Genomic DNA, 25,217 nt, shown 5'->3' on the forward strand with positions numbered 1-25,217 from the left:
GGCCTTTTTGCATTATCATGCCCTTTTGTATGATATATCTTGTCATACTTGCTAACAAGGAACCACAGGCCTTTGGAATTAGAGTCTAAGACCATCCGAGGATACTTCTAGAGTGTAGTAGAAAGGCAATTTCTCAGAATCCAGCAACTCTCCGAAGCCTTCCACGTCCTCAGGTGTGACAAAGTCAAATTCAAGGAGTCTGGGTTGAACATCATCAGGATATGCTGTCTCCTCGCGATCGGAGAAATAGTAAATGCCAATCCCATCTATCGTGACTTGCGTCACTCCTTGTTCAGGTATTCGATGGGTTAATCGGGTTTGACTCTCATATCGTGTAACTTCATGAATATGATCAGGGTTAATTGAATGATGTTTGTGTGAGGGCTATAAATACTCACGAAACGTTGTCCATACTGGCCTGTTGTTCTTCGAATTCGCATGGAGTCGCATGGAGTTAGTTTCGGTATCTCTGCAAACTTCCAACCGGAGTGTTTGACCACATTCCCGTATATCTCTATTACCGTGTTAGCGGTTTGTCAACAGCGCGTTGAAGGACGCGGTTCGAAGACAGTTACTCACGCTTCAAATACAACTAGGTTCCCTATGTCAACGCTCGAGTATTGCTGCGATCCGTTTGAGGTAATCAATGCACTATCATATTTGAGAGCAAAAAATAGGCACCAGTAGACAGCGAGCTCTAGAATGTTCCCAGTAAGCGTACTTTTCTGTGATAAATCTAATGCTTATACGTACCTTCGTAAGAATCGAAGCAAAGGGTTGCGAAATCTCGGTATGGAGGTTGACCAGCCCGTTGTTCCTGGATTACCCGAATGGTGTGCGCACCACTACGGTGTATCCTGAGACTGACTAAGTTTCCCCAAGAATAACGTGGTAAACTGCCCTGGAGAGTCCGAATGTACATACCGAACTCCCCTTTATGGTAAAACAGATATACAGAGAGTTTTCCATTGTCAAATAGACTGTTGGGTACTTTGGCGTCAGATATAATGTTGCGCAATGCGAAAAGAGGGTTGGCGGGCCTACGATTGATGTAGATACCTCCATGCCATACTCCACTTAGTATTCATTTCGTGAAACGGGCCGTTTGCCACCGAGGTATCGCTAGACATGGTAAATATAACGAGGGAAGAAAATGGGGTTGCTAGGAAGACCGCTTACCTTTCAAATATACGAGGGCCTTGAAGGTGTTGTCTATGTTGGAGTATCTGCTGGTGTACACTGAAGAGAGACTGAGGCCAATGAGGCGCCTGAAGTGCTTGTTGTTAGCTCGAATGCTTCTGGACAAGGAGAGAGCTTACAACATTAGGTTCATAATGGTCGCCAGGAAGTCTATGAAATTCCTCAAAATCCTTGTTCGACCAGGTAGGTGGAATAAGCTCTGCGTGTCTGTTAGGCTATATAACCTGTACTATTTGGAAAATTGGGGACTCACCAAGTCCTTGCTCGCTAAGAACCGCTTTCAAGCATCTTCGTAACCGGCCGAGTTCCATGGATTCCCTGATTTCATCACTGGAGTTATATCAGTCATTGTCTTGCAATTTGAATTGGTTCCAAACCTGGTCATGCATCGGTGCAGCTCTATAAGAGCTTGACAGTGAACGTCGATGGCGCCATATGACATTATTTCGGCCCACCCTTCCTCCATGCCAGGCGACGGGTCTTTGAGATAACTCAAAATCCTCGAGAGAATGGATGAATGGGAGAGCAAGATAATGTTAAGATATTGGAGGGCAATATCTCCTATGTTCCGGAACATGATGAAATCCCCAATCGTGCGTAGGTACTGAACGCTTCGATGTATGTAATCAATCCATTCGTCTGGGCCAGGATTTGATACATTTCGTAATATAGTTTTCCATATATCCAGTTGGTTTGCGACTTTTTCGGCCCTTCTGGCGTGGTGGAAACAATCCATATGTATAGACTTTTCAGTCATATATGAAGGCTCGTCCTGTCGATGATAAGTTATTTATTCCGAAAAGGGAATCATGACATAGGAATATACTGACCGTTGAGTACCAACTCATGGAATGAGACTTCAGTGAACGGTTGGAGGATTCGCCGTGTACTTTATTTGAAATCCCCTCCTCATCGCCATCACTTGACGTTGTGCCTCTTGGTAGAGCAAACAGAGATATTTCCTCTATATGCCCAGCCACATGATCAAGAAGCCTGATTTGCTGCACTGCCAGGAAACAAAGCGGACAGACGGACAATGATGCATCGTCCTTTGCTCGCTCTCCCATATCGAGGAGTGTAGAAACCCTCCTCTCTTGCAGATTCATGCTGTGCGAGCTGGAAAGATGGGTTCGAAACATGTCGCGGTTCTCGAATGTTTCCCGGCACACAGTGCAGTCCCATTGTCTGTGGTGTACCTGCATTTCGTGATATTTCCAGTCATAGCGGGCAGCATATTGCTTATCCGGATCAGCGCAGCCTCCAACCGTGCAGACGTAGGGTCGAAGATCGCGGAAGACATGCCGCCTTGTTATTATTAGAGAGTTGCTCAGCATGAAGAGGTGTTCACTTACTTCCAGCTGTCCCTGCTATTCAAAATCTCGCCGCTTAAGGGTGCTTGGCAATATGGACATATTGTTGCCTCACCATCTCCTGTGATTTGCGGGACATCGGGAACGCGTATTGTGCTTCTTGTTGTGCTACCGACGACTGAAAGCTGGTAGGTAGTTCGTGCCATATCTTCAATCGGCTGATGTCGTTCTGCTATCATGATGGCCGATCGAGGAGCAGTCGAGAATGAGTGAACTGTTGTCGGAGTCTCATCCGAAACAGGAGCGCCATTGTCAGGCATAGTTGCTTTCGTGATTTGCATATGCATATCCCTCACAGTCCTGGTAAGGCTTTTCTGGGCGACATGACCAGCAGTATAATGTGTGGGTTCCTGGTAGGGATGTGATTGCCAATACCTAAGCTGCTTCCTCCTTTTGCTGTTGGCCGTAGCAAGCCTCCGGCAGAGTTTTTCAAAAGGTTCTTCAGAGCTCTCCTCGGACTTTTGTCTCTGGAGCAGGATATCTGGAGATATACCAGGGAATTCGTCCGATTTCGGGAAAAATGAAGATGTCGTCTCCTCATTCGAACGCCGTTGTTCGTGGGGACTTGTGTCTGGGTCGTTTCTCCAGTCGAGGAGTTTCTGTCTGACGTGTTGATAGTCTTGCTGGTAGCCTGCTAATTCTGGCAGTGCTTGGGTAGAGTGGAGGTATTTCCCTTTCATTCTTGGCTTTCGCAGGAGGGACTGCAGTTTGTATAGCTCCCCAACATTATCAAATACCTGCTTGAGGTACGCTACCAGTGATGGAGCTGAGCTTTCCTCCGATGAAGATGACGTGTCACTGTCACACTCCAGTTCATCGATATCGTCACATGGGACGATCGTGCCATCTTCAAGTCCTTGCAAGATCTTGGATAAAGATGCGGTGGCATCCTGGAGTACTTCGAAAACAAGCTGCCCGATCTCTGGCTGTTCCTCAAGAAGTACACCTATGGAGCCAGGGTCGCTACTGGGTGCCGCCACTCTGTTCTGTAGCCCCCAGACCTTGAGGCGGGTGAATTCTTCGTAGGCAGCCTCCAAAATTGGCGAGTCCGATATTTGTGAGTCCGCGTCCAACTTGAGAAGAACCGTGCCAAAGCTTTTCATGAGACTAGAGAATGCTTCAGACACAGTCATCTTCCTGGATTGGATTGGGTCGTCGTCGCCACACGCCCTGTCGGACGTCAAAGCGGACATCTCCGATGTTGGGGTGCTGGTGTTATGTTTTTGGGAATTAGCTGGGAACCGGGACTGTTTTCTTTTGATTCAAATGAACGACTCAAGGTCGCAGCAAACCTATTGGCAAATGTTAGATCGGTTACTTTCTGTCCTCATTTCTACCATCATCCTACATTCATTTCTAACCTCCATCTTACCCTGCTTGCGGCAATTACTCAAGACGGTGCGGGGTAGCGCACATCGAAACCAATCAGTATGGAAATGCAGGGAATAGAAGTGATAGGTTGGGATTGTGCATACCGATGCGTATGACTGCATATTACCCCCAAAACACAGCTGCCCCTCTTTCGACTTGGACAGCTCCTTGTTCAATCTTCTTCGCCCATTTCGTGCCAATCCGAACCAAGCAACAAAGAGCAAACAGTCATGGAGGCTGCCGGGCTCGCCCTGGGGGCTATCCCTATTATATTGAAAGGAATCGACATTTACATCGAGCTCTATGGGGAATGGTCCAGGTCCACTGATCTTCTAGCCAAGCGACGACGGCAGCTCCAGATTGAACACTTGAAGCTCAAGAACTCACTCAGGGGCCTAAGCCCCGAGCTCGTGAGGCAAGAACTCCATGAAAACATTGTAAAGCGCTACCCCGATGATTACGAAGTAATCTTTGGCACAATTGAAGATTTGGTAGAGAGCATTCATAAACTGAGGGATGAGCTGCGTATTGACCCCCAAGGAAAGGTGAACCCAAATTTTGCCCATTTCACATTATCCTCATTTCAGGGATTATTCGACTAATCTCCAACCTAATCTAGCCCCTATCTTCTTCTCGCGTTCATGATGAATGGCGTAGAATCAAACGGAGTTTTAAGAAGAGCGAGACAAAGGAGCTATTCGACGAAATCTACAGGTACAACCACAATCTGAGCATCTGCTTCGAGGGAAGACGGGAAATATCGTCAGACCTGAACGCCACACACTCATCCAGGCAGCACCAGTCATTCAACAAAGGAGCCTGTCAGAAGGTCCGAAGCGACGCCTGCTTCATCCACGAAACCCTGAGCGAGGCCTACGATCGGGACTGTGCCTACGCACATGTTAACTTGATTGACCTATCCTGGTACAGTCAAGGAATCCAGACTCCCCGAATCCCTGACTTGGTCTTTCCAAGTAGGGACTCATGTGCAGAACCACCGCAGCATTGGCACACGGCAAGGATACGACTCGCGCCCAAGCAACCGGCTACTCCAGCGACAAGGGGGTGGAGCTTGCGACTACGCTCCTGCCCACGACTACAACCGCGGACAAGGGGCTGCGCAAAACGAGGTTCAGTGTACCAATACGAAGAACTAGCCGACCGCCCAGCCCAATGCCCGAAAGGCTGTCGATGCCACCCAAAGCCATAACCGCGCTACCGATAGGGCAAATCCATTCCATATGCTCCCACCCAGCAAGCAAGCTATTCGGCGGCTATTTGGCGAACCCTGACCCGGATACCCATAACATGATCGTCCTGGAGAGGGCGAAGCCGGACAGCAAAGGCGTGTACATGTTGAGCTGGCGAAGTCTGCTGACGAGCACTGGGTCAACACCCACGGCAGGCAGGCGTGCGACTCGGAGAAAAAGATGTCCAAAAAGGATCGTCTCGCCATCGCTTCGGCTGCCACCTGGGCCGTCTTGCTCTTATGTGGGACTCCCTGGCTAGAGGAGACCAGGATGATTGAGAACGACATCGTCTTACTTACCGAAGACAACTTCGTCACCAAGAACGGCGCCAATGATCTGGATGGCGCCAACGCAGTACCCGCATTCTCCTACCAGTTCCGCAAGCCAGTTGCAGCGACATCCAACCACATAAACGACCATTATGACCCCTCAAGGGACGGTGTTGCGGGGATCGCCATCCAGCACCGTACCCTCTTCGCCCTCGGCATCGTTCTGCTCGAGATCGGACTAGACATTGAGTTCCGGGACTTATACGAAGAGTCCTTCGGCTCGAAGCTGGATGAGAAAGGCGGCCGCAAAAGTGAATCTCGGGACGAGACTCTGATCGAGAGCTACGATGTCGCAATCAATGCAGCTGAGGACCTCTACGATGAGGTGGGGGACGCCTACGCCGACGCGGTGAAGCGCTGCCTCAAGTTCAACTTCCCGGGCCGTAAGAGCCTGCAGCGGTTCGACAACGAGATGCTGCGGCAGCACTTCTTCTCGGGTGTTGTAGCGCCGGTGCACGAGCGCTACGAGCAGGAGCAGACGAGGCACAGGGTGTTTAAGATGGGGTAGGTATGTAGGATGGTGGATTTCACCACAATTCGGATATTTTTTCGCTGTTGAGAGGAGAGAAAACTGCTATTGCCTTGTGTTGGGCTGCTGCCGGCCAGGCTCTTAGTCGTGGACGAAGTAGTGAGTCCCCATGTGACGTTCGCGACGGTCGACTGTTGAAGCGAATTGATAGCGGGTTGGCAGGCTCACCGAACTCTCCCATGGCTACAGGTCAGCAACCACCATTGTTGATTGTGGTTTTCAACTCATTACTTCCTCGATAATCGCAGTCTAGTGGATCGAGAGTTGGGGGATCTTGGGTCCAACCCGCTTTCGCTACATTTGACTAATAAGCGGGGCATATGATCAGCTAAGCTAATCGATGAATGAACCAATTGCTGGCAGACTGAGGTTGACGGAGCATGTTGAAATACCAGGGGTTGATAGGACACGCGGGCTTTTACCACTACGCTAGAACAGTGAGTCAGACCAAGGATCAGGGGTAGCAGGTGGGGTAACGACGTTCAGCCTGAAGATAAGAGCAACTACACTCACGAATGGCATGTCAGATTTGACTTTCCATAAACACAGATTGCCGAATACTTGGTGTTTCCATCATGGCCGTCTGCTCCCTTTGCTCCACGATCCCTTTCGGGTCACTCCCCGACCCCCCGCCCCACGATAGATGGTCGCGAACCTACGACCACAGCGAATGCCCGTTGCTCAGGGGAGGGGCTGCGCAAGACGAAGCACACGGCTTCCCGTGGCATCGGGACCTGGACTGTTTGGCTGCAGCGGCAAGCTCCTGTCCTCTTTGCGCCGTCGTACACCAGGGCTTCCAGAAGTGGCTTGGCTACTATGAAGAATCGAGACGAACTGAATTCTACGAGGAGTTCAAGGATACCTACGACGATGCTGTGCCTCATGGGCAGAGGCTGTTCTTGTCAAGACGCATTGGTGGCGGGCCGGGCTTCATTGTATTCGCTAGAGAGCCTGGAGGACGCGGAAACTACCTATTGACAGGTGTCGTCTTCAGCGTCAGTAAAGGTACGCGTCTCTCTCATAGCACCTCCCGCATGGGGACTGGCTCGGGGCTGACAGGTTCCAGACCATCCGGCGTTCCCCGAAGTGCAACTGCAACCGCCAGACCTGGACTCGGGATCGACGCACAGCTTGGACGTCGCTGCGTCTTTCCTAGCCGAGTGCAATGAAACACACGAGAAGTGCTCTCAGATGCCGGCCATGCTGCCCTCCAGAGTTCTTGATGTCGGGTCATCAAACGATACGATCAAACTCATAGAACCTGAAGGGCAGTCAGGACCCTACGCTTGTCTATCTCACTGCGTTAGTTCTATTGAAGTCTCCATTGACTACAATACCTTTGACATTACTGACCAAGGCATCGCAGTGGGGTGGGGAGGTGGCCTTGGCTACGACCCTGGAAACGATTCAGAAGAGGAAGTCAGGCATTCCTTTGGCTGAGCTCCCCAAAACCTTCTTCGACGCCGTAAAGCTTGTCAGACATTTGGGGATCCGTTATATGTGGATCGATAGTCTTTGCATTGTCCAGGACGATGCTGATGACTGGGCACGAGAGTCAGCTCGTATGCATGCCGTGTACTCCAACGCATATCTCACCATTGCCGCAAATCATGCCAGCAAGCCATCCGACGGTTGTTTCCATATCCGCTCCCCGCGTCCCTCTTGCGATATCGATCTCCCCGGATACGCAAGCAATGTGCATATAGAGTTGTTGTTTCCCAGCGACGAAAAGGACTGGAACAACGGCGATTTTCTATCGGAACCTCTCTCGAGAAGGGGGTGGGCCCTGCAGGAGCGAGTTCTATCCCAACGCACCCTGCTCTACAATAACCGGCAGATGTACTACGAGTGCAGTCACGGGCTCGTCGGGGAAGATGGCTGTCGCCAGGAGCGTATGCTCTGTAGCCGGGATACGTTATTCGGGCCACGCAAAGACGACGGAGAACAAAGTAATGAGGGAGAGCGACAAGACGAGGAAAGTGACAAGAAGAATGATGGAAGCGAGATTTTGACACTATGGCATGCGCTTGTTTGGAAGTTTGGGCGCCGTAGCCTGACTAACGTCTCCGATAAGCTGCCAGCCACCAGCGGCCTAAGCAAGCTTTTCGAGAAGCGTTTAGGCTGTCATTATGTCGCGGGATATTGGAGCAATTCTTTGATCCAAAGCATATCGTGGCGGTCTTTGAACCGCGCCAAAACCCCTGGCCCGTATGTCGGTCCCAGCTGGAGTTGGGTCAGTTATCCGGGTGTCGCCGCCAACCACGACAACCCAGAAGAAAGGGACCTTGCGCAGCTCTTGGGATGGCATATCGACCTCAAGAACGAAGAAAACCCTTACGGGGGAGGTCACCAGCGCTTGGCTCCGCATACGTGGCCCGCTTGTTCCTCTTCTTCCCGCAGCGGTTGATTTTACGGAACACGACCTGCGAATTCAGAAGGCGGGCCTCATGCCACACCCGCAAATGCGTACTATCTATGGCGACAGTGAAGAGGAGCTGCTGCTGATAGAGTTCGACTACGAAGAGGTTGCGCGGTCGGGGAGCTGGAAGGAGATGGGGCTGCACCTTCTGGTCCTGTCTATCCTTCGAGGTCCCTCGGAGAGCGGAACAGAAAGCGGCGACGACAAGTCGGATAGTGCATACAAGTGTCTGGTAGTGGCAGTCGACGAAGGTGTAGGCCTAATAGGAACCAGCGGTGGTACCAGCGGTGGTACCAGTGGCGGTGACGGGGTGGCCTGCGCAGATAGCCAAAACTCCGGACTCATGAAACGAGTAGCGACGGCTTGGGTTGATGGGCCACTAGCGGAGAGGATACTAGGCGATCAAACAAATCGCCGCGAAGTCATTCTGATCTAGGAAACGGTTTAAAAGACCGTAGTTTCATATCTGTCTTACATATTGTTTGAAATAGTCTCAAAACGCGAAGAACTGTGATATACTAACTGTTGAATGCGCGAGCCTGAACCAAATCTCTATGTACCTGAATCCCTGCTTACAATCTTGTCCAGCTTATTAAAGTAATAATCCCAACTAAAGATATCATCCTGAGGTTCGACTGCGTTCTTTGCGGTCTCTGGTCCATATTTGGTGTTATTCAATCCACTCTCATGGCTCCAAACAACACCGATGTCTTCCGCGTTGCGCCTGGCATCTTCTGATAAGTCATCTGCATCAAGCTCTGCCAGCACCTCCGTCATTATTGGTAGCCAGTGTCCAGACCAGAATTCTTCAATTTGCTCCACATCAGCGGGCTGGATCCCGCAGTCAGCAAAGAACTGGTCTTCGAAGGCAGATATCAGTTCCTCGAGTGTCCCCAAGAGCGCTTCTTCTTCTTCTTGCACGCGTTGTATATCATCTGGAGGTACCCGGTGGCAGCATATTGTTCGGCCTTCGAATTCGCAACAAGTATGAGTAGCATCCAATCCTTCAAATGTCAGGCAGCGTATGACATCCCGATGGCAGTCAGGAGAAATCGTCCCTGTAAACTCTCCCAGATACGATATGGCCAATCTAGAGAGCTCTTGCTGGAGGTTCCTGAAGTCTCTTCCATATGTCATCTGCCTGCACATCCATTTCAGCTCACTGCACATCCCTTTCAGCTGCTGCACATGTAATGAACAGCCGTTGACTGAGCACCTGCAGCTGCAGGTGTCAGCTGGGTTCAAGTGCAAGAAGTGTGTATGCACATAATGCAGACGCTTAATCCATTCCCTGACGAACCCTCCGTAGTTCGAATATATTTTCCTGCCCACCCAGAAAAACATGGCGTGTGCATAAGTTGCACCTGCCACTTGGGTGTTGGAAAGTGGTTGAAAAGGGTGGGCCCCATGAGCTATTAGCCAGTCCAGGTACGAGTAATCATAGAGAGAAGCCTGGAAGAAGAAGGCTTCTGTCAAAGGTGTCCACGTTTGGTGAGGCCTGTTTGAGGAGTTCAGGTCTCGAAACCCAGCTTGCCAAAACATGTTTGCCTGCCAAACCTTTAGACGGTTTAGATAGACCGAAGAGTAACGCGGATGGTGTGGTATTCTGCGTGTTCTCAAGCACTGGGGTATCTTAACATTATGCCTAGATAGAAGTTTTTCCAGCTCGCCGGTATGGTAGTCGAGCAGGCCGTTTCTTTCCAAGGAAAAGAGCTCGGATTTGAGTATCCCAACATATTGAGCTGCAAAGTCTCCGAGCCGTGAGCGCCGATTCGCTATGTGACGGACAAACCGCGAAACAGCCCGGTATGATGCTTGGTCCAATACTGACCACCTTGGCTGGAACACCGCACAATCTGCCTTCAGCAAGATGGAAACGCTGTGGGAACAGTTGCACCTAGAGCATCTCCGGTCGTCTTCCAGACCGCGACATTCAGATCCACTGAACATCATCGCGGTTTCAAGGGGTGTGTAGCCGTTCTTATCCGTACGATTGAGAACTTTCGTGGAACCCGATATGGCTTTAACCAACAATGACAAACAGCTTGGATTTCTCACAGCTAGATGCAATGGAGTGTGGCCAGAAATGCTACACTCGTTTATCGTGTCTGGAGAATGTTGAAGAAGATTACGGACTACATCCAGATTGTTGGAAAGTATCGCGAGACTCAATGGTCCGCACCCGTAGCCTGCAGACCAATTAGTTCTAGTCCAATAGTGGATTAAATATATGTTCTTACTTTCGGCAATCATTGGAGAGACATCGAAATTAGCCATGGTGCTAAAAACATCTGGTAATCCACTTTCTTCTAATGAAGTCGGGTAGAGCCATAGAGGGCGGCTGTCAGAATCAGCATCAAGGAGCTTTATGCATATATCGGTATGTGGCGAAGTTCGGCTTGCACATAGACAGCCCACAGGTAGGGTCCCTGCAAAGTCAGTTTCGTTAATTAATAATCAATTATGTTTTCTCGGTAATGAACTTACCTTCCAAGTTGTAGGTATCCATCGGCACCCCTGCGGCGATGAGACTCTGACAGAAATCCAGTAAGGCGCAGTATACTTTGTCATTAAATTTTCCTTTGAGTGGTGCTACGAAATATATCTAGAAAAGAATTGATGTTAGACGTCTTTTCCACAATAAAATGCAGTTTGAGGTATAGCAGCTTAAAAAAACAGATTAGTACCAACCATCTTTGTAAATTCATGCCCGATTGTGTTGTTTTGTGAGTCATTTGCAAAAGGTGAGGATGTGTTCTCTCCAAATGCCTGTAAAACACGAGTTTTACATTTCAAAATGAATTCGGAGAGTCTGATAGCATCAGGCGGTGAATCCATTCCCCAATAAGTTAAATCAAATAATAAGTCGAAGATACGAAACACAGGATCAGTATCGCTGTCAACGGTTGGTCGGAAATCGATTATCGGATTCAACCTCAACCTGCCAGACCCGCGGCGTAAGACGAATGAGAGATCCACTGCATGTTTAATTATCCCGAGTAGCCCATGGTATCTCACCCCCACCGCGTCCAGAGTCTTATTGGCTGCAGTTCGAGACTGTGGACATGAAGGCCAATGTCCGCGGTACTCCTTCTTCCTGTACCACGTGAAATCGCCAATGCTCAAAGCCGTCTGGGAGACGATACGGTTTCTTCTGTTGCATATGCAAGAAGGAGGGTCGGCGGGATCAACAGGATGAGTACTAGTTTTCCGCATCGTCAATGTTGGGTCGAATGTCGTTCCACGATGTCTTTCTGATCGCGACATTGAAAACCCCCGAGTCCCACTTTGTCCGCCGATAGTATTGTTGGTGTGTGGTAGGTCCGACGACTTCTCAGTGAAATCAAGGAAAACATGATCCCGAGCTCTGGACCTTTTCTTTTTCCCGACACCACCAACATTGGTGGGCTGCTCCTGCTTTTGAATCATCTGCAAAATGGAATGTAGCAGTTGGCGTTGTTCTGTATCCTGGTGGGTAATTCGAGCAAGTAGATCGCTGGACCGAGCATCAGAAATGGATACAAGGGTTTGGATGATTTTGTTATCCTCCCGAATGGCTCGAGTGCTCTCCAGCAAATGTGCAGTCATGGTTTGATCGCTTGTTGTTATGTTGCTTCGCAGATGGCCAACCTCGCGCTCCACTGTAGAGAACCGCTCGCCAAGGTGGGCCAGAGGAGGGTGCAGAGAATCGATGTCGAGTTTGATGGCGCGTACGGAGGAGGGAATGTCGCGAGTGACAATCTCGATATCTGTTGTTTTGTCGAGGATGGACTGATTGATGTTGCTGCTTGGGTTTCAGAAATGTGCATTGCTAGTATGGAAACAAGAACTTACACCCCTAATGTTTGCAGCGCTGTGTCGACCGTGTCCCTCGCTTGTGATAACCGGAGTTCAAGTCGCTGAAGCTTGGATCGGTCGAAGGCATATCGCAGCTTTTTGCTATTGAGTCGCAGTTTCGAACGCCAAGTGCCCGTGTCGCATCCTGCAAGCTCAGCTACGAGCTCCTCAAGAGACTGAATCTCGGCTTCGCATTGCTGTATGGAATCGATGACAATCTGTGACGCTGCGTGGTGTTGCGCTTGGGCTTGGGCGACAGAGGCTTGAATGATGTCGATCGCGCTGCGAAGTGATTCGTTGTGTTTCCGAGCAGAGTCAAGCTCTTCTGACCGACACTTCAGGGCATCGAGGTATTGCGTGATACCGCCTGTCACTTGGAGACCCAGCGATATCAGCCCGGCAGCTAGACCTGCCACCGACAGGGGGTCTGCCATGGCGGATCGTTGGAATGATTGTCCAAGTTGGGTAAGCCAGAGGAGAAGACGTCAGTTTGACAGATCGATAGGAAACTGGAAAGGTAAGAACAAGAGAACCACAATCATGGACACACGGCAAGAGATTGATTTTCCGAGCAACGAAGTGATCAGGCTCCAAGGAGGGGTAGATAGCCACGACAGCGGCCACTTCAGCCAATGACTTCTTCCCAGGCTGCCTCCGTAGCTTGCTTTTTTCGGTCTGGCAGCGTATCGGCCTTGGCACGAGAATCAGACACGGGTAGGCAGCACCGGGCGACAAGGCAGAAATGTGGCTTTCCCGGGCGTATCCCCTCGTGAACCAATTAAAATTGCAGCGCGAACCGCCGATGGATGTTCAGGTCGTACGAAGAACGCCTCGCAAGGGAAATCCGGCACCGCCTCCGACACACGGCAGGCTATCATTGGGTATAATTCAGGGGCTGCATATGCAACGGTTGGCCACACCACCTTATGCTTTGACTGCGCCGAGGGTTCGAGTGCACTTGCATGAATACGAAAGGAAAGGCTCCTAAGACTCGCCTCTGAGGAAAGATTGCCGAGAAACCCGGGAGGCTGAGGGAAGGATAGTTGTTGGCTTTGCCCCCTTCCTTGCATACACTTGGCCGCAGTGATTCTAGGAAAGATGTGCCCGCGCAAACTGCGGCTCTGACACCGCTCTTTTGGAAAAACGAATGAATCGGAACTCGAGTTACTTTGGCTGTGACAGACAAATGCAGTCTTAGGGTATTCACATTAGATTATTGATCGGCCACCAAAATCCGGCGTAAAGGGACTATGCAAAGTTGATTTTCACGTAATTACACATGCATCACAGGAACCTATGCCTTCAACTGACCAAAGAACTCCCGCACGTCCTTGACATAGAGCTCCGGGTAGTGCTCCGCAGGGAAGTGGCCGCCGAAGTCGCGGGTAACGAGGAAAGTCAAGTTACTAAGTCTCCTGATCCAACTCGGGGGCTATTTCAAGTTTCCGCAGTCAGCAAAGGATCCTGAAGTGCCGCAGCCGGGGTCGGGGATATCAACTCACCGCCAAGGCAGCTTTGGCCAACTCCACGAACGGGCCATGTACGTTGCCCCATTGAGAAACGCCTGTCGGCACCTCTGATTGGGGGAAGTTCATATTCTCGGGCTTGTTTCCAGGGTCGTAATGTTAGTTGGTGATCACTCCGTCAAAAGGCAGAGCCTCGCGAAGTCTCATGTTTCACGTACCTTGAGCCACTCCAAGTAAGTCCTGACATTCCCGTAGGCGCCGGGTATCCATTCCAACAGGGTTCGCGTCACGATCTGCCTCGGGGTGAAGGGATATCCGTCGCTCATGGCGTGGATCAGATGCCAGATCCATCCCGCATAGCCGACGGGGCTATCGTTGAGAGCCTGGCCGAGCTTCAGCGGGCCCTGGCTCTGGATCGTCATGTAGGCGTTGAACCCGCCGTTGAACGCCAAGACCCCGGCCATGTACTCCGACTCGACCCGGTCCGTCTGGTTCTGGCTGAAACGCTCCGTGTCGGCGGCGGTGGGCTGCGCGAAGTAGAAGTCGGTGAAGTGCCCGACGAGGTGGTGCTTCTCGTCGTCCGCCATGAACATGGCAACCCACCACCCGGCGTCGGTCGAGACGATGCCGTACTTGTCATACCCCAGCGTCTGCATCAGGTCGGCAAAGGCGGCGCCGGCCTGGCGCGGACCGAACCCCCGGCCGTGGGCGCAGGGCTGAAGCCAAAGCCGGGCAAATCCGGGGCCACCACGTGGAAAGCGGGCGCGCCTGTGTCTTCGGGTGATGCGAGAGGCTTCAGGACCTCTTGCCACTCGGTGTGCGTAGAGGGCCACCCATGGAGCATCAAGAGGGGGATCGCGTCGGGTCTTTCGGACCGCTCGTGGACAAAGTGCAGAGGCAGGGACCGGTTGTACCCGTGTCCCGCCGAGACGTTCACGGTGTAGTGGTGGCCGTTGGCGTTCAGCTCTTTCTGGACTTCGAGCCAGTCGTACTCGTCCGCCCAGTAGCGTGCGAGGGCCGTCATGTTTGCGGCGGGCGGGCCTTCTCGCCAGGTGTCGCTGGTGCCATCTTCGAGGCCCAGTGATGGCCGGTAAAGCTTGGCCTTGGTGGCGGCCTGCTCGATCAGCTTTGGGTCGACGGAGATTTGGTAGGGGGTGGGCTTGTTGTCGGCTGCCGCTATGGCAAGCAGCGCCGTCGCACAAAGTGTCGAATAACGCATTGTGTGTACTCAAGGGACTTTTGAATATTCAGTCAAGTGAAGCAGCTTAGCGATGCTTCGTGGATCAGAAGATTCTTTGTAGCTGGCATTCTACAATGTTTATATATCATCCCCTCTCCAACTCTCTCTACTTGTGGCATGCGTAATAGGCAGCCTTTGCACTGGGTTGCATAGTTGACTCTGCAAGCCAGGAAGGCCAATGAGTCAACAACCAATCGGCCATTGACCGTGATTTCTAAGCAGATTGCTCATGATCCTCGTTAAAACAAAGGCTCTAGGACTCGACGGAAGCTATTTGCTCCGACCGTACGAACTTGAAGGAAGCCAATTGCTCCGACCGGCGTAAATGAATGAAATATGCACAACGTGCATCATAGGTTGATGGGTCCACTAAAACATACATTTCTAAGCGAGAAGCACATGGCAAGTGGCGGGGATAGCCTCTAGGGGCAAGGATCGAAGGACAGGGATGCGACAAATTTGTCAAGTTGGTCTTACCTCAGCTTGGCTTGGATGTCAGCTTGGACTTGCTGCTCTATCTCTATGGGGCTGTCGAGGAGCCAATCAGTAATGCCAGGGTTTTGACATGATCAATCTTCTATGGACTAATCGTCAAGACTGCTTGTTTCACTCACCTGAACCATAAGGGTTCTTGGACTTTGCCTCTCTCGCTACCAGTAGCTTTCCCAGATACCAGTAGCATCCCCAGCTCCTAGGCGTTGGCAGAGATAGACCAGAACTCTAGTATTGGAAGGCAAAGCTAGGCGACAAGGTAGAAACGAGGCTTGCTCGGGCGTATTTCTATATAAACCAAAGGTAAATCGTATACTGCCTCTTATACACTCGAAGATACTATAGGGTAGTATTCAGGGGCTATGACGCATGTAGAACTGAAGCTCTAATATATGCGTGTAATATATAGTCGTGTTTATATATTTATCTAATGCAATAGACTATAGATGCGGTATCGATATCTATATCTTCAATTATATCAACTTATGAAAGCGAAAAGACCCCGTAGCCGCCTCGAACTTCGGAGCCACCTCGCCGTCCGTCAGGCTGAATGCATACCTGTACTCCACCCCAGCAGTAGACCCGATCTGCTGCCATGTAATGCACGTCGGCGTGCCCATATCAACTGGCGCGCTCCGGTCCTGGAACACGGCCACGAACTCGTGGCGCAGCGACCTTTTGCCCAAGATGGCAGGGTACAGGCGGAAATCCAAGTCGGCGACCGTTGCGATGCCCAGCTGACGCGCAGCCTGGGCGCGAACATCAACCCCATCCACCCGGAGCTCCTGCACGGCAATCCCCGGCCCGTCTTCCGTGACATTGAGCACCGCGACACTGTCGTTCCCGCCCCGATACGTCCCCGCATAGCGCGCCGCCGTCTCCGCCGCAGCGATCCCCTGCAGGCCCCCCCAACGCCTCGCTGACGATATCCGCGTAGACGTTGAGGTCGAGGGCGCTGCCGCCGTTCGCCCCGTCGTGGGCGAGGATGGCGAAGCCGACGTCGAAGTCGGGCGCCAGCCCGAAGTAGCTGGCGTAGTGGTCTCCCAGACTGCCGCTCTTGGTCCAGACGTCGACGACGGGCGCGATGGCGGAGCGGCCGGCGCGGTAGATCTCCCAGGGCCGGCCGACGCCGTTGCGCAGGTTGGAGGTGTCGACGCTGTGGCGGAGCCAGCGACGGGTGACGGAGGGCGGGAGGAGGCGGGAGCTAAGGATGGCGTGGCCGGCGCGGGACAGGTCGGTGGTGGTGCTGACTAGGGAGATGGCACTTGAGGGAGAAAGTCAGCAAGACGTATATCATTTCGGGTCTTGATTGAGTTGGTTTATATCACATACCCTGGCTCGCCATGCTTTGTCAGGTTTAGGCTTTTGGGAGCGAATATCTCCTTCATATCCGAGTTCAGAAGCCCACTTGTTGTCATGTTCAAAGGGCCAAGGACTGCTTCGTGGAGAACAGCAGAGTAGGTATCAGCTCCTTTGTGTCTCCGCATTGCGAATGCCAAGAGCTGGAACGCAGTGTACGACACCATTGGCGTAGTGTCGGGGTGAAATACGAAGGGGTCGGCCGCAAGCTTCTCGGCAAACACTATCGACCGTCAATGCGGTTCATCAAGACCTCCATCTTCGGTCGAGGGGAAAAAAGAGCTTACCCTCCCATTTGCATTCTTCTCCAATCGCACATGCGTCGCCTGTGTTTTGGAATCAGCACCCTAAGCGTTTTATAGTTCACAGTCTTCAGGGGGGGCTGCTTACTTTGCCGGATGAGACCAGACATGTGTCCGGCTAAGGAGCCGATAGTGACCTCCGACCAGGAGACCCCATTCGGGGTCGACGCGTTGCCTAGCTCGGGAATATATTGCGTGATAGGTGCATCCCACGTCTCGCCCATCTCCACAAGCCACGCGTAGACGGTGAAGATCATTGTCAAGTCACCGAGAGGAAGCTTGGTGTTCGAAGTGATGTTCGTGCCCGTGTCACTCAGATCCCGGGGTGAGGTGTAATGATACTCGAAGAAGACGGGGTCCTCTTTCCTTGAATCGGTTCCTGTGAACATAACCACCGAGAAGGATGTGGTGTTTGGAGTGATCGGCCCGTATTTGTCGCTGCCGCCCTTTTCGATCAGCTGGTTAAAGGTCGTAGTGAAGTCTGAGCTCAGCTTCGCGAACATGGCCGACGATCGGGAGAAGGTTGGGGGTGGGTAGTAGGAGCCGATCAAGGGGCAAGCTGAGTAAGGTATGTCGTTGTTTTGGGCTAGGGTTGGTGAGCTCAGTGAGAGCCCAGCTATGAATAATGCCAATATTGAAGACATCATGCGCTCTGGCCATTCCGGACATTGGAATGAAGAATTTAAGAGGAAAGAGCTTGGTTTCTGGTTAGGTTAGTAAAATGAGATAGACGAGATGGGGTGTGGTATATATATATATCCGTACAACGTATCATTCGTCAATTGCGCTAGAGGGACTGACAAATATAACATCGCCATAGGATCGTAGCCATTTGGCTTCCGATCCAGATTGCAATATATCAAAATTCAGTACCTAATGTACACACACGGGAGCAAAGCCTGTATGATTACGTAGATGAATGGCGCCAGTGTCTGCCCAGGTATGCATTCCTGCACTATGGTGGTCCGCAACTTTGTCCTTCTCCGTGTCCGTGTCCGTGTCCGTACCCCTTAGCCCCTAATCTCACCAGCCCAACTCGTCTCCACTCACAGGTTTCTAACCAATCATTCTATTGTAGTCCATTTCTCAAAATCAACCGAGTACCCCTGCGAATCGCCGAACAAGACATTGGCAAAGTCCAAGTCTGCGTCATAATACAAACCGGTGTCGAGGTGATCTTGGTCAAAGGGTGCGTATACGCCGGCTGCTTGACTTGGCGCCCCTGTTGCACCCATATGCCCACTGGAGGCGCTGCTCGCGACAGCTATCGTGCTACCCTCGTAGTCTTGAGTGTCTTCCCCGGTACTGTGATCGGCCGACTGCAGCTGGCCGAGCCGCTCGAGATACCATTCTTCCAGACGCCGTGATCGGCAGGCCATGCCATGGAACACATCCCGGTCGCCGCTGGCGTCCACCTCGTCCCCGGCCGCGGACGCGAAACGCATGGCGATCTGGCGCAGCGTGTTGGGCATGTCGAGGAAGCGGCGCAGATGGTGGGCCGCGCCCGACGAGCCCTGGCGGGCGGCCAGGAGGTCCAGCCGCACCGCGAGGGCCATGCCGCAGTAGAAGGCGAGCCAGGCGGTGTTGGACACGGGCCGCTCCTCGCCGGCGGGCAGGGCGAGGACCATGCTGATCAGGGACTGCACGGCCGAGATGCTGGTCGACAGCCACTCGAGCAGGTGCGACTGCCGGTCGCTGATGCCCTGGATCTCGGCGAACTTGTCGACGCCAAAGGTGCTGCCGCCCAGGGACGACTGGCTGATCAGCAGCTCGAGGAGGCTGAGTTGCATGCTTACGGGTGCTGTCTGACGTTTAGCGGAAAACTAGATACTCTTCCCTCGGGGCGGAGGCTTACGGCTTTCGTGGAGGGAGAAGGGCAGCGACGCCCTCATCTCAGCACACCTTTTCTTGACTCTTCCTATCTCTGTCGAGGCATTGGCAGGGTCTCTGGTCATGATGCGGTCAACGTCCTCGATAAGCTTTTTGGAGTCCAATGATGTAGGCGAGGTGCTTATCGGTCGGAAATTGGCTCTTCTGCCCGAGATGCTCACAGTGGCCGTACAGGTAAGAGGTATACTCGAAATGACGCGACTTCCGCATGAGAACGGATGAACTACCTTCTATGTTAGCGCAATACCTCTTTACATGAACAATTGTACAGGGTGCCTTGAATCGGCTGATACCTTGAAGACAGATAGTAAGCGCCTGCCAATGCTCTCATTTCATCGGCGTTCCAGGCAGGGCCATTCTGGTACTTTCCGTTATCAACATCCCAAAGCTCGGGTTTCTGTCTTGGTCGGTCCAGCCTCATATCGCATAAGATGCTTATGGCGAGGTGGAGGTGCTGTGTATGTTTCCGAGGTCTAGGCTGGTAATGCGCCCTGTACGCTGATGTTAACACGTGTATTTGTTATTATGTCTCGACACATGAACCAGGCATACCAAGCCACGTTGACGAGCAGTCCCTGCAGCATGTCAAGTGAATGTATGGGGCCGATCGCCACCTTCGATGCGATGAGTTCGTTGAGGAGACTTCCCAGTGATCTCTGAAGCTTTAACTTTCCATGAGAGGCAGTAGCGAGAACGGCAAGACATGCGCACGGTCGGTCCTGTGCAAGTTCACTGATGGGCAACGACTGTGGGAGCACCACGAAGGGGAAGTGCGCTGTCATCTTGCTCGTGAAATAGTCCAAGAGCTCTTGTCCGGCTTCGAGTGATAATATCCCCGGGCGAAAGGGTCGAATGACACAGCTGACGGCAATACGGTAGCGGCCCCTGGCGTGGATCCCGCCTTTTGATCCGATCCTCGATCTCCCGTATGAGTGGTCCCCGAGGGCGCCGGCGATTTGGAGTCGCTGGTGCATCGCCCTTCTGACCTGCCAGAACGTCTGAGAAGCAATCCAATCCAATCCCACGTTAGCCGGCAATTCGAGCGACTCAACCATACTGGACTAGCACTCACCCGTGGCGACCGGCATGGCGACGAGCGGGGCGGAAGACACAGGTCTTGTCCAGGCGTAAACAGCGGTCGCACGAGCCGGAATCCCCGGCCCTCCTACATCGGATCTTGGCCCGGAAACAGGTTTGGCAAGTTTTCAGTAAAGAGACATCCGGACTCATGGCCGCAATTGATCCAGCGCATTGCTTTCAATTGAGACCGAACGATGCTGTGAAAGTTGGGAAGGTCGATACACGCATCAAAAGCACATGCTTGCACTGCCACCATCGACGACCCGATTGAGCACTAGGGCAGGCATCCGTCAATCCTTCACCAGCCCCAACATCATTCCCACCGCCATGACAATGTCCCTCGCCCACCCAGCCCATCCCCTCATGGCCTCAATCTGGTTCAACATGCGCAGAATGCGCCTATTCGTCACCTCCACCAACTCGTAGTCGTGCGCATACGCCTCCCACGACGAGGTGACACAGCCCCCCGCATCGCCACTCCTTTTCCCGTTCTCGTCGTCATCAGCAGCAAACCCGCCCTGCGGCAGCAGCTCCGTGACCTCGCACGTCTGCCCGTCGTCGCGGACGCGCACCTTGGGCCCGACGACGAGCGCGCGCCCCACGACGGACGCGTCGGCGACGAGGCGCGTGCCCGCCTCGACGGCGGCGTCGACGTGGCCGACGGCGGCGCCCGCCAGCGCGACGCGCGCCACGGGCGGCACGATGCCCGTCGCCACGATGTAGGGGCACAGCAGGTTGACGCGCACGCCCGCCTGCCAGCCCGCCACGCCCCGCAGCGCCCGGAACAGGCCCAGCACCGCGTGCTTGCTCGCCGTGTACTGCGTCGCCTGCGCCACCGGCCACAGCGACGCCACGGAGCCCACGAGCAGGAGGTGGCGGTCGCGGTGGGGCGGGCCGCCGCCGCCGGGCGTGCGGGGTCGGCCCAGGGCGCTCGCGGTGCTGCCGGGGTTGCGCGCGAGCCAGTACATGGCCAGATGGGCTGTGTATGCTGTGCCCACGAGATTGATGTCGAGGCATTTGAGGTCAGGTTTGTCAGGGCCCGTAGTTGCATCGCTCTTCCCGGCTCCTCTCTTTTCCTCGGCCCTGCAGAAGGAGAAGTCGTTATCCGAGACTCCGGCGTTCGCGACGACATCATCCAGACCTCCGTGCGGGCTCAACGACGCCGCATCACGGAAGAAGGCGTCCTGCGACTCCCAAGACGCTACGTCGCAGTGCCGGTAGTGCTGGTGCGGGGAGGCGCCGGGGATGGAGCGAAGCTCGGCTACCAGGGCCTCGCCGGCCTGGTCCTGAATGTCCCCTATGATGAGGTGGGCGCCATGCGCAGCCCAGTGGCGCGCGAAGCTCGCGCCGAAGCCAGAGGCGCCGCCAGTGATGACAATGGTGCGACCGCGAACATCGTCTGACTGGACGGGGCGAGTCACGTCGATGGGCTTCGATTGGCGAATGAGATCGACAACGTTTTCTCGTGGCATGATGTTATATTGGTATGTAGGGTGGATGAAATATATCGCGACACTACAAGGTATTATGTCTATTTAATAATACGTTTTTCGTATTCGGTATTGATCTAATTGATATGTTTCTCGTATCCGAACATAAGACTCGGATGTACACGCTCTGACAGCCCTCGTCGCATCATGTACCTCTTGGTTTCTCTGGAAGGTTAAACACGGGACTATAATAAGGCATTCCGCTTAGAACAGTTCTTGTAACTAGATTATGATTTCAGTCGTTTTTTTGGTATCTGTGCTCTGCATATACGAAGGTTGATTAAGCGCAGGAAACACATGTAACCAGCCATACAAAATGTGCAGTTGATTATTCCTTGGCGGTACGAACAAATTGTAGCGCCTCTAGGCCATTCGGTTTCTTAGTATCAATGCGTATAGGTTTGGCCTGAGGTCATGTCACGATTGCACGATATTATGATGGGGTATAAGTAATAAGAGGCAAGGGGGTCGGTCATTAAACATCAAGTAAAGCATTACAGGCAACCAATGGAATTCAAAGAGTACACCGCTACCACACACGCTTTTCTGCATCTCACATCACTGCAAGCATCCGATCTACCTCCCCCAGCCCCCAAACTTCCTCGTCGCCAGCCTCAACTCGAACATGTGATCGATCTCCAACATGCTCCGCCCCTGCAGCTCCGGCACGCCGACCCAGGTCGCCGCGAGCGCCAGGGCGCAGAGCCCCGAGTAGACGAGCCCCGTGCGGGCGCCGAGGGCGCCGGCGTCGGGGTTGAAGATGTAGGGCAGCGCGATGGCGGCGGCGGCGGACGAGACGTGTGTGACGCAGCCGCCCAGCCCCTGCGTCGGCGCCCGCAGCACCAGCGCGCTCGTCTCGCCCGCGATGACGTAGCTCGCCGGCCAGCAGCCCACCCCGCACACCAGGATCACGCCGACCATCAGCCCCGCCGCCAGCCACGGCGTCGCGCCCGACGGCCGGAACCCCGCCGCGCCCATCGCCGTCCACAGCCCCACCGTCGCCGACAGCGACAGCAGCGCCATCCGCCGCCGGCGCGCCCGCGACGCCACCCAGATCCCTACGGCGTTGGCGAGTATGCCGGCGACGATGCCGCCGATCATGGTGAGGAGGGCCTGGCCCGACGGCATGCCGAGGGTCTTGAGGAAGTAGCTCGCGTTGGACAGCAGGTCCAGCCCGAACAGGGTGGGCATGGCGTACGCTAGGAGTACGATCATGGTCCGTCTCCGGTTGGTGCCCTGGAAACATGCTCGGTACGACGCCTCCGTCTTCATGGCGCGCTCCTCTTCGATGATGGCCCGGATACGGACCAAGGCGCCGCGGGGGTCCACCTTGGGCGCGTACAGCGCAGTTGCCGCCTTCAGCGCCCTTTCCTCGTAGCCTTTGCGGACTAGGTAGGCCGGGCTCTCGGGCATGAGGCAGGCCAGGATAAAAGGGGCGAGGGCCAGGACCCACTGCGAGCCGAAGGCGCCAAGGTAGCCCGTGGGGCCCTCGACGCCGTTCACCACGAAGACAACAATGGCGCCCACGAGCTGGCCCAGCAGCGTAAAGGTCGGGAACAGGACCATGGCGGGGCCACGCAAGCAGGTCGGTGCGTTCTCGGATACGTAGGTAACCGCCGTGGTCTTGATCATGCCCACCGACAGGCCTTGCACCGTAAGTCCCACCGTCAGGATTACGCGACGGTTCGTCTGGTCCGAGGCCAGGTGCGAGAAGAAGATGAAGGACACGGCGACGGCGGAGATGGTGCTGCCGATCATGAGCGTGGCGCGTCTCCCGAAGCGGTCCTGGAGCCAGCCGCCCAGCGCGGAGCCGGAGACGGACCCGACGGGCGGCAGCCCCAGCCACAGGGAGAGCCAGCTGGACGGGATGATGAGGTCGCCCTCGTACAAGTCGCCGTAATCACGCAAGAACGAGTCGACAGAGACGATGGAGCCCACGACGACTAGGTCGTAGCCCCAGCCGATGATGGCCACCGACATGGCGAGGCAGTACCCGGCCACCTTGGAGAATCGTCGTAGGGCCGGGACCAGGGGTAACGGCTCGTCGATCTCGGCTACCTCTTCCACGGTACCACTCCTCGGGGCTCCGCTGCGCGACGGTGGTGTGATTTCGGGAGATAGCATTTCGATTTGTTCGAATCCCAGGCTAGAAGTACTTGCTGGGACTTTGCTGTCGCCAGCAGGATATTGCTGCTGTTTCGGCATTTTCGAGATTGGGATTTGATTTTCGAAACTTGGTTCATGAGCATTTGACTCGAGGGCGATATGGACTCTATTGTCTGGAGAAATGTCATCTGAACGAATGCGGACGGAATGGGTTATTTTATCATAGACAACTGCCGATCATCCAGTTTGCGAAATGCGCACAACACCAGCGCCAAAAGTCCGACGGACGCACATACGGACTTGGCAGCCATCCTTGCGTAGGATGATATGAGCCACGTCAGCAGCGCACAATGCAGGGCATTTTATAAGAGTTGCTTTAAATGCATGATTGAGGATTGGCGGAGGGAGCTTCTATAAATCAAAGACCGGGAATCTTTCCTGACGATCTGCTGCTTACAATATGCAATCATGTAGTAGGCGAATACATTACGAATGGCGATCACAATGCCGAGTTTGACTGATAGTAGCGCTTTCAAAACTAATAGAGCATGGTCTGGATATGGAAAGCGAATGTAAGAATTTGTAAACGGAGTTTTGATACAGAAACCCGGAAAGATGAAAGATATAATACAGACAGGTATACCAAAGGACGCCCCAATCTCCCGTGCACTTCGCATCTTTTGAAAGGCAAAGTTTGATACCATGAAAGTTAGAGAGAGAAAAGAAAAAAACAAGATGATGTTACATCATCCTTCACCACCACCACTACCAGCCACAAGCAACCGATGAAATTGCCCGTCAATGCCGTCTCCAAACGGTGTGCCTTTTCCACGACCCTGCCAATGCGGCAACCCGTCGTCCCCAATTATCTCCTGCACGCGGGAGGGGCCGCGCCCCCGAACGCCTTGCGCAGGAAGTGGACGGCGCGGCCGTAGCCGGGGGCTTGTTCCTTGCCCTTCTTGGGCTTGCAGGGGGCGACCTCGACCGTCTTGAAGACGTGGCCCTTCTTGATGCGGCCGTTCATCAGCGTCTCGTGCGCGACGACGCGCGCCAGGTACTTCTTGGCCTTGGCGTCGCGCCGCACCTGGCACACGTACTTGCCGCCCGTCCCGGACTTGGAGTCGCCGTGCAGGTCCTCGAAGGCGCCCGTCGGCCACGTGTGCGCGCTCGTCAGGCCGTCCGTCTTCATGTTGCGCAGGTACTCCAGGATCTCCTTCTCGGCGTCCGTGATGATGCTGCGACCGACGACGAGGCCCTCGTCCTCGTCCTCGTCCCTGGCTTCGGGTTGGGTGCCCTCCTCGAGCACGTCGTTGATGTCGAACTCGGCCTCGGGGGCGGCGATGGCATCGGCTGGCTTGGCTAGAGCCTCGGCTTGGGCTGCGACCACGTCGCGGGCGTGGATGCGGTCGCCGTAGCGCAGGGCGCTGGCTGTGGAAGCGCAGAGGAAGAAGAGATAGGAGGCCGTGCCGAACTTCATTGTTACTAGT

The 25,217-nt window shown here is 53.7% G+C and overlaps 10 protein-coding genes across 10 annotated transcripts; 2 read left to right on the forward strand and 8 right to left on the reverse strand.

The window, feature by feature from the left end:
- Positions 1–78: 78 nt before the first annotated feature.
- Positions 79–3,763, reverse strand: PG998_002813 (uncharacterized protein; the record flags this gene model as incomplete). Its single annotated transcript, XM_066869631.1, has 11 exons — positions 79–266; positions 399–514; positions 580–697; positions 754–867; positions 925–1,040; positions 1,180–1,268; positions 1,320–1,399; positions 1,454–1,530; positions 1,578–1,972; positions 2,031–2,505; positions 2,553–3,763. The coding sequence occupies 11 exons, from the start codon at positions 3,761–3,763 to the stop codon at positions 79–81; spliced, it is 2,979 nt and encodes a 992-aa protein (XP_066738046.1).
- Positions 3,764–4,171: 408 nt separating this feature from the next.
- Positions 4,172–6,028, forward strand: PG998_002814 (uncharacterized protein; the record flags this gene model as incomplete). The annotated part of the gene is made up of 4 exons (XM_066869632.1): positions 4,172–4,486; positions 4,561–4,870; positions 4,945–5,290; positions 5,347–6,028. The coding sequence occupies 4 exons, from the start codon at positions 4,172–4,174 to the stop codon at positions 6,026–6,028; spliced, it is 1,653 nt and encodes a 550-aa protein (XP_066738047.1).
- A 596-nt stretch (positions 6,029–6,624) lies between these two features.
- Positions 6,625–8,904, forward strand: PG998_002815 (uncharacterized protein; the record flags this gene model as incomplete). Its single annotated transcript, XM_066869633.1, has 4 exons — positions 6,625–7,054; positions 7,116–7,351; positions 7,416–8,394; positions 8,450–8,904. 4 exons carry the CDS (start codon positions 6,625–6,627, stop codon positions 8,902–8,904), a joined length of 2,100 nt encoding a protein of 699 aa, XP_066738048.1.
- Positions 8,905–9,044: 140 nt separating this feature from the next.
- PG998_002816 (uncharacterized protein) lies at positions 9,045–12,739 on the reverse strand (the record flags this gene model as incomplete). Its single annotated transcript, XM_066869634.1, has 7 exons — positions 9,045–9,609; positions 9,901–9,966; positions 10,366–10,657; positions 10,709–10,809; positions 10,956–11,001; positions 11,156–12,252; positions 12,303–12,739. Coding segments are annotated over 7 exons (2,604 nt in total), but the record flags the coding sequence as incomplete, so codon positions are not given.
- Positions 12,740–13,599: 860 nt separating this feature from the next.
- Positions 13,600–14,990, reverse strand: PG998_002817 (epoxide hydrolase; the record flags this gene model as incomplete). Its single annotated transcript, XM_066869635.1, has 4 exons — positions 13,600–13,737; positions 13,808–13,909; positions 13,990–14,421; positions 14,463–14,990. The coding sequence occupies 4 exons, from the start codon at positions 14,988–14,990 to the stop codon at positions 13,600–13,602; spliced, it is 1,200 nt and encodes a 399-aa protein (XP_066738050.1).
- A 986-nt stretch (positions 14,991–15,976) lies between these two features.
- Positions 15,977–17,808, reverse strand: PG998_002818 (uncharacterized protein; the record flags this gene model as incomplete). The annotated part of the gene is made up of 4 exons (XM_066869636.1): positions 15,977–16,399; positions 16,428–16,767; positions 16,836–17,085; positions 17,253–17,808. 4 exons carry the CDS (start codon positions 17,806–17,808, stop codon positions 15,977–15,979), a joined length of 1,569 nt encoding a protein of 522 aa, XP_066738051.1.
- A 420-nt stretch (positions 17,809–18,228) lies between these two features.
- PG998_002819 (uncharacterized protein) lies at positions 18,229–20,109 on the reverse strand (the record flags this gene model as incomplete). The annotated part of the gene is made up of 4 exons (XM_066869637.1): positions 18,229–18,965; positions 19,020–19,198; positions 19,348–19,545; positions 19,607–20,109. 4 exons carry the CDS (start codon positions 20,107–20,109, stop codon positions 18,229–18,231), a joined length of 1,617 nt encoding a protein of 538 aa, XP_066738052.1.
- A 315-nt stretch (positions 20,110–20,424) lies between these two features.
- PG998_002820 (uncharacterized protein) lies at positions 20,425–21,606 on the reverse strand (the record flags this gene model as incomplete). Its single annotated transcript, XM_066869638.1, has 1 exon — positions 20,425–21,606. One exon carries the CDS (start codon positions 21,604–21,606, stop codon positions 20,425–20,427), a length of 1,182 nt encoding a protein of 393 aa, XP_066738053.1.
- Positions 21,607–22,200: 594 nt separating this feature from the next.
- Positions 22,201–23,829, reverse strand: PG998_002821 (general substrate transporter; the record flags this gene model as incomplete). Its single annotated transcript, XM_066869639.1, has 1 exon — positions 22,201–23,829. One exon carries the CDS (start codon positions 23,827–23,829, stop codon positions 22,201–22,203), a length of 1,629 nt encoding a protein of 542 aa, XP_066738054.1.
- A 766-nt stretch (positions 23,830–24,595) lies between these two features.
- On the reverse strand, positions 24,596–25,207 carry PG998_002822 (uncharacterized protein; the record flags this gene model as incomplete). Its single annotated transcript, XM_066869640.1, has 1 exon — positions 24,596–25,207. The coding sequence occupies one exon, from the start codon at positions 25,205–25,207 to the stop codon at positions 24,596–24,598; it is 612 nt and encodes a 203-aa protein (XP_066738055.1).
- Positions 25,208–25,217: the final 10 nt, after the last annotated feature.

Source organism: Apiospora kogelbergensis (genome assembly GCF_038363985.1).
Source record: "Apiospora kogelbergensis strain CBS 113332 chromosome Unknown utg000001l_segment0_segment0, whole genome shotgun sequence".
In the NCBI taxonomy this organism is placed as follows: Eukaryota; Fungi; Ascomycota; class Sordariomycetes; order Amphisphaeriales; family Apiosporaceae; genus Apiospora; species Apiospora kogelbergensis.